Source organism: Prunus dulcis, chromosome 4 (assembly GCF_902201215.1).
Source record: "Prunus dulcis chromosome 4, ALMONDv2, whole genome shotgun sequence".
Lineage (NCBI taxonomy): Eukaryota > Viridiplantae > Streptophyta > Magnoliopsida > Rosales > Rosaceae > Prunus > Prunus dulcis.
In genome coordinates this window covers 13,356,753-13,364,124 of record NC_047653.1, presented here as the reverse complement: position 1 = coordinate 13,364,124, position 7,372 = coordinate 13,356,753, and the positions used below count along the sequence as shown (strand labels likewise).

The 7,372-nt window shown below is 39.9% G+C and overlaps 1 protein-coding gene and 1 non-coding gene across 2 annotated transcripts; one reads left to right on the top strand and one right to left on the bottom strand.

Annotated features, from left to right (window-relative positions):
• Positions 1–1,269: 1,269 nt before the first annotated feature.
• LOC117625421 lies at positions 1,270–6,857 on the top strand. The gene is given in 3 exon segments (XM_034356973.1): positions 1,270–4,636; positions 4,739–5,676; positions 5,782–6,857. Coding segments are annotated over 3 exon segments (5,298 nt in total). The 3' UTR covers positions 6,775–6,857.
• LOC117626817 lies at positions 1,879–1,985 on the bottom strand. Its single transcript, XR_004585638.1, has one exon. It is a non-coding gene; the product is annotated as a small nucleolar RNA R71 (small nucleolar RNA).
• Positions 6,858–7,372: the final 515 nt, after the last annotated feature.

Genomic DNA, 7,372 nt, shown 5'->3' with positions numbered 1-7,372 from the left:
GAGCAATTGAGGGAGCAATTAAGGGAGGTGTGTCAGCTACTCAAGTGCAGAGGAGTCACTCCATTCACCTATAAATCACTCCAGCCATCCTATATCACTTCATTGAGCCCAAAATCAGAACACACAAGAACTCCAACAAGCCTTCCTTCCATATTCCTACGAATTTGTTCTTTCTCTGCCATCACCAGCCACCCAAACTCATCCCAAATCACCTCTTTAGTTGCCATACTCTAGACATGAGAAAGTTCTTGGAGTAGCATTAGAAGTGGATAAGCACCTGGAGAAGCCTTGGAAACCACAAGCAACTTCAAAATTGGTTTTCTCTACTCTTATTGCATTCAATATGTTTTCTCATTTTTGCTTAAGTTTCATTTCCATTATGAGTAGCTAAATTCATAACTAGGGCTATGATGTAACCTAACATGAATATTCTGGGTTTATAAGTTGAAGTTTTGAGTTTCAAGTTTGATTCATGATTCATATTCCTATTCTTTATGCTTATCAGTTAATATGCTTGTTTGGATGATTGATCACCATTAGAACTTGTATATTAGCTACCTTGGTTTGAATCAAGAGTAGACACCATGCTTTGATTTTAATTGAACTATGAATAAGAAAAGTATGTATGGACATTCGACAACAGGGATTAGATACATGCTTGGTTGTTTAACTTGTTCTTCTATGCTTAATGGGTTCCTAATGCTTAATTTAGATTAGACAACAAATAATCAAGTTAGGGAATTAGGAGCACAAGGTTAAGACCAGACACCATGGCCTAATCATACTTTAGCTAGAATCAACCTTTGAATCCGAATGAGACTTGTCACTTGACTCCTTATAACCCAGAATTGAATTGTTATGGTGAATCGAATGCCCTAGTATCCCCACCTGTTTTCCAGCCTACAAAAGTACTCTTTGTTACATTTGTTCACCTTGCTTTTGTTTGAAATTTCGTTTTGCCTCATTTGTTCAACAATTACAACCACTCTTGCTTTAAATTCTGTTTTAGACTTAACCTCCTACTTTCTTGAATTTGGTAATCTAAGTACATAACTAGTTTTAACTTCTCAGTCCTCGTGGGTACGACCTTGTACTTGTCTTGCTATACTACTAATTGGCCCGTACAATTGCGAGTTAACATTTTAACAACAAATTTTGGCGCCGTTGCCGGGGACTGAATGAAAGTTCTTCCCTGGTTATGTACCCAAAGTTACCCTATTCTTTTAGAAGTACTAATTAACTCAAATTATTTTCTGTTTCAGGTAGTTTATGTCTACTAATCCTTTCCTTGAACAAGTGAGGTCTTCATTCCAACGTTCGAGATCTTTGAACGCAGGGCCATCTTTGCAACCAAACCGGGTGATCTCTGAAATTCAGAATCGTCTAGAAAAAGAGTTAGCAACTGCAAAAGAGCAAGCCATTGCCACATTTGAAGGTCTTGCTATCCACACTGACCTCCCAGGGTCTTCACCTTCAAATTCGGAATCAAGTTCAGACCAAGAAGAAGAAGAGATGGCTGCCAATGAGTTCATGGGAGACCTTGATATCCCAACAATTCCAGCATCCCCTTCAAGCATCTTGCTGCCCACCGCAGCTCGAAACTATGAGCTTAAATCTTCTCATCTTAATATGCTCCCTTCTTTTTATGGTTTACCTAATGAAGATCCATTAACTCATATAAAGGATATTTTTAATGTTGTGAGCTCTTTTCCCTTGACAGGTGTGACAGAAGAGCAACTTCGAATGAGAGTGTTTCCGTACACTTTGAAAGATAAAGCGAAATATTGGTTGAATTCTTTGAAGCCTGGTTCACTCATGACTTGGGGAGCCATTCAAAAGAAGTTCTTGGAGAAATATTTCTCCACGCAAAAAACCGACATGCTCAGGGACAAGATCCTTCTATTTGCACAACAAGATGATGATTCGTTTTGTGAAGCATGGGAGAGATTCAACGGGCTGCTCAATCAATGTCCTCATCATGGGATTCCATTGAAGCTTCAGATGTGTATGTTTTATAAAGGACTAACCCCCTCTAGCCATAATATTTTCACTAATTTTGCAGGTGGTTCTTATAAGACTAAAACTCCAGAAGAAACATATGAACTCTTTGAGGAGATAGCAATGGAGACCCAACACACCGATACAAGAGGTAAGCGTATTGCTGGTGGTTCTAATGATTCTTCCAGTGTGCAGATTTCCAAATTGGAACAAAAGCTAGATGCCCTCCTTGCATTGAACTCAAGAAACCCTTTGAAGGAAGTGTGTAGCATCTGTGAAACTCATGATCATCCTACCATTTCTTGTCCCTTTGGGGCTGCATATCCAGAATTTGTGCAAAAGCAAGCTAAGTTGGTGAATTCCTACAACCGAGGTCCAATAAATGACCCATATTCTCAAAGTTATAATCCAGGTTGGAGGAATCATCCAAACTTTTCATGGAGGAATACACAGAATCAAGCGAATCCCCCTTCACTTCAAAGGCCACAACAATCATCATCGTTGGAGGATATAGTGAAGCAAATGGCAATCAACCAATCCAATTTCCAGCAAACAACACAAGCTGCCATCTCCAAGTTGGAAGTCCAATTGGGCCAGATAGCTACTGAAATAGCTCAAAGAGAACCTGGGAAATGGCCAAGTCAAACCGTGATCAATCAAAAAAACCAAGAAGCCAAGGCCGTTCATGTGCTCAGATCAGGTAAGATTGTTGATAACAAAGTTGGTTCTGATCTATCAAATGATGTTGTGGTTGTAGAGGATGAAGATGAAGAGGAAACCACAACTATGGAAGGAGAACAACCCAAAACGTCCCAATCTGCTCCTAAGGCCAAATCTGATTCTCAGGAACCCAATCCATTTCAATTGCATAAAAGAGATGACAAATTTGTGCCATCACATCTTCATCAAGATAGATACATCCCACCTCCTCCATATATTCCACCGATTCCATTTACAGGCCGTTTGAAGAAAGCAAATCAAGATAAGGCTTTTAAAGAGATTTATGATATTTTGAGTAAAGTTAATATCAATTTGCCCTTGCTTGATGTTGTTAAACAGATTCCTGCATATGGAAAGTTCATCAAGCACTTGATGACTCACAAGCTCAATTTTACTCCAAGTGAAGAAGTAAAGCTCAACAAGAATGTGAGTGCTGTGTTGCAAAGGAAGCTTCCACCAAAACTAGAAGATCCTGGCAGCTTTAACATTCCCATTAACATCGGAGATAAGGCGGTTGGAAGAGCCATGTTGGACTTGGGAGCAAGCATCAATGTAATGCCATATTCAGTTTATCAGGCGCTTGGCTTAGAAGGGATAAAGAAAACCTCAATTAGTCTTGAACTAGCTGATCATTCTATCAAATATCCAAGAGGTATTGTAGAAGATATTTTAGTTCAAGTTAATACACTCATTCTTCCGGCTGATTTTGTAGTGATGGATATGGAGGATAACCCATATGTAGACCGTGTTGATCCCATTCTCCTCGGGCGACCATTCATGGCCACTGCAGACACAATCATCAAAGTGAAAGATGGCACCCTCTCCATGACTGTTTTGGGTGAAACTGTTGAATTTAAAGTGTTTGATGCTCTGTCTCAACCTTCTATCACTCTTGATACTTGTTTTTCAATTGATGTTGTGGATCATGAGGTTTCTTCTAAAATTGTGCTGAAAAAGTCTAATGATGCTTTGGAAGCGGTCCTAACACAAGAAGAGGAAGATCTCTTTGAATCAGAGTTCCAAGAAGTGATGGCTGCCTTAGAAGTGTTTCAACCATACCCACCATCCTTTAGGCCACCACTTGAGCCTCTTGCATCATCCTCCACAAAATTGGAGCCATCCATTATCCCCCCACCAAAGCTAGAACTTAAACCTCTACCCAATCATCTTAAATATGCTTATTTGGGTGCTAATGAAACCCTCCCTGTTATAATTGCTGCAAGTCTCACTTCACATGAAGAGGACAGTTTAATTGAAGTTCTGAAAGAACATAAAACAGCCCTTGGATGGACCATAGCAGACATCAAAGGAATTAGTCCAAGCATGTGCATGCACCGAATTTTAATGGAAGAAGACAGCAAACCATCTCGTGATGCACAAAGTAGGCTAAATCCCAATATGAAGGAGGTGGTTAGGGCTGAAGTTTTGAAGCTACTTGATGTGGGAATCATCTACCCAATTTCAGATTCTAAGTGGGTGAGTCCTGTGCAAGTGGTTCCAAAGAAGTCCGGAATCACCGTTGTAAAGAATTAGAAGAATGAGCTAGTTCCAACACGCACTATCACCGGTTGGAGAGTTTGCATTGATTATAGGAAGTTGAACACATCCACGAGAAAAGATCATTTTCCCTTGCCTTTTATTGATCAAATGCTTGACCGTTTATCTGGCCATGCTTACTACTGTTTTCTTGATGGATTTTCAGGTTATAATCAAATTCCCATTGCTCCGGAAGACCAGGAGAAAACCACGTTCACATGCCCATTTGGTACATTTGCTTATAGAAGGATGCCATTTGGTTTGTGCAATGCTCCAGCAACTTTCCAAAGATGCATGATGGCAATCTTTTCTGATATGGTGGAACGATTCATGGAGGTATTTATGGATGATTTTTCAGTTTTTTGTTCATCTTTTGATGATTGTCTTCACCACTTGTCTCTAGTGCTTACAAGATGTCAGGAAACAAATCTGATTTTGAATTGGGAGAAGTGTCACTTCATGGTAAGACAAGGAATTGTGCTAGGCCATGTTGTTTCAAACAAAGGAATTCAAGTGGACAAAGCCAAGATAAATATCATCACAAATCTACCACCCCCTTCCTCTGTTAAAGGAGTTAGAAGCTTTCTGGGCCATGCCGGATTCTATAGAAGGTTCATAAAAAATTTTTCAAGCATTTCAAGACCATTGTGTAATCTCCTTGCTAAGGATGCTGTTTTTGAGTTTGACGAGATTTGCATGGAAGCCTTTACGACTTTGAAGAAAGAGCTAACTTCAGCCCCTATTATCATAGCTCCAGATTGGTCTTTACCATTTGAAATAATGTGTGATGCCTCTGACTTTGCTATTGGTGCAGTTTTAGGTCAAAAGAAGAACAAGCTTCCCCATGTGATTCATTATGCAAGTCGGACCTTGAATGATGCCCAACTCAATTACTCCACAACAGAAAAGGAGTTGCTTGCTGTGGTTTTTGCTTTAGAAAAATTTCGTCCTTACCTTGTTGGTTCTAAAGTAATTGTTTATTCTGACCATGCAGCTCTTAGATACTTGCTCACTAAGAAGGATGCCAAACCTCGCTTGATCAGATGGATTCTCTTGCTGCAAGAGTTCGATTTGGAGATTCGAGACAAGAAGGGATGTGAAAATGTGGTGGCTGACCATTTGAGCAGCATTGTGGTTGAAGAGCAAGGAGAAGCTGTACTACCATTGAATGAGACTTTCCCAGATGAACAACTATATGTTGCCCAAGTCAAAGAGCCATGGTATGCTGATTTTGTTAATTATCTTGCTTGTGGTGTTCTTAGAAATGATCTAACTTATCAGGACAAAAAAAAGTTCTTTTCCATGGTGAAACATTATGTCTGGGATGAACCTTTCTTATTCAAGCATTGCCCAGATCAACTCATTAGAAGATGTGTTCCAGAAGAAGAACAAGAAAGCATCCTTAGGCATAGCCACGAATTGGCTTGTGGAGGCCACTTTGGAGCCAAGAAAACAGCACTTAAAATTTTGCAATCAGGTTTCTTTTGGCCTACTCTATTCAAAGATGCATTTAATTTTTGTGTTAAGTGTGATAGGTGTAAAAGGATGGGAAACATAAGCCGCAGGAACGAACTGCCATTGAAGAACATACTCTTTGTGGAACTCTTCGATGTATGGGGTATTGATTTCATGGGACCATTCCCATCTTCCTTTGGTTATACCTACATACTTGTTGCTGTTGATTATGTGTCTAAATGGGTGGAAGCCATAGCCACCAAAACCAATGATCATAAGGTGGTCCTGAAGTTCTTGAGGGACAATATTTTCACAAGGTTTGGTACTCAAAGGGCTGTCATTAGTGATGGAGGCAGCCACTTCTGCAACAAGCTATTTGAAGCACTCATGAAGAAGTACAATATCACCCACCGAGTCTCTACACCATATCATCCTCAAACTTCTGGTCAAGTAGAAATAAGCAACAGAGAAATTAAGCAGATCCTAGAGAAGGTGGTGAATAGTACAAGGAAAGATTGGGCTGCCAAGCTCAATGATGCATTATGGGCTTATAGGACTGCATATAAGACTCCCATCGAAATGAGCCCTTATCGTCTTGTGTTTGGGAAAGCCTGTCACTTGCCAATGGAGCTTGAACACAATGCTTTTTGGGCCATCAAGAAGTTGAATTTTGATCTGGACAAGGCCGGCCATGTTAGAAAGTTTCAGCTCAATGAATTGGAAGAAATTCGACATGAGTCCTATGAGAATGCAAAGCTATACAAAGAACGTACCAAGAGTTACCATGACAGGAACATTCAACGGAAAAAATTCACCAAAGGTATGTCAGTTCTTTTGTTTAACTCACGTTTGCGTCTCTTGCCAGGAAAATTGAAGTCTAGGTGGCTTGGCCCATTCACCGTGGTCAATGTATCTCCCTATGGAGCTGTGGAGATTCAAAATCCTAAAGATGGCTCGACTTTCAAAGTAAATGGACAACGTTTAAAGCCATTCTATGAGGGAGTGTCGGTTGGAATTCAAACTGGTCATGTGGTGGATCATCTTCCCTTCGTACAATCAAGTTAGCTAATGGCATAATGTCTTGCCAAGACATTAACTAAGGCGCTTCTTGGGAGGCAACCCATGTGTTGAAGAATAAGGTGCTTGGTAGCGGTCGACCTAAACGCATCAAGAGGGAGTTTCTCTAATACTTTGTCTTAAACTGTCCCCTTATTATTCTCATGTTCTCACTCATCCTTGTTATGCTTTAACATTGAGGACAATGTTCAATTCAGGTCTGGGGGGGGAGGTTTTCAATTTTTGTTCATTTGTGTTTACAATTTTCGTTCGCTTGTCACTTTCATACAACCAATGCTATGGAGCTGCCATTGAGATTTTCATATCAGAAATTTTACACTTCACAAAGCTTTTGCTCTTAGAATTCTGGTGGCTAAAGTACCATGCTCAGATTCTTGAAGGAAAATAGTGGAGACTACCCTAGTGAGCTATTTAGAGCCTAATTGCTTTCTTGAGAGGGTTTAAAGTGTTTCTATTCCTCATCTCTACTTATTTTCTTCAATTCAGTCTAAATGATCTCATTGTTCCATTTTTGTTGAATACTAAGGATGATTCTCTTTGCAGATATCAGGTGCGTGCTCTCACCCATGAATGAACTCATTGAAGT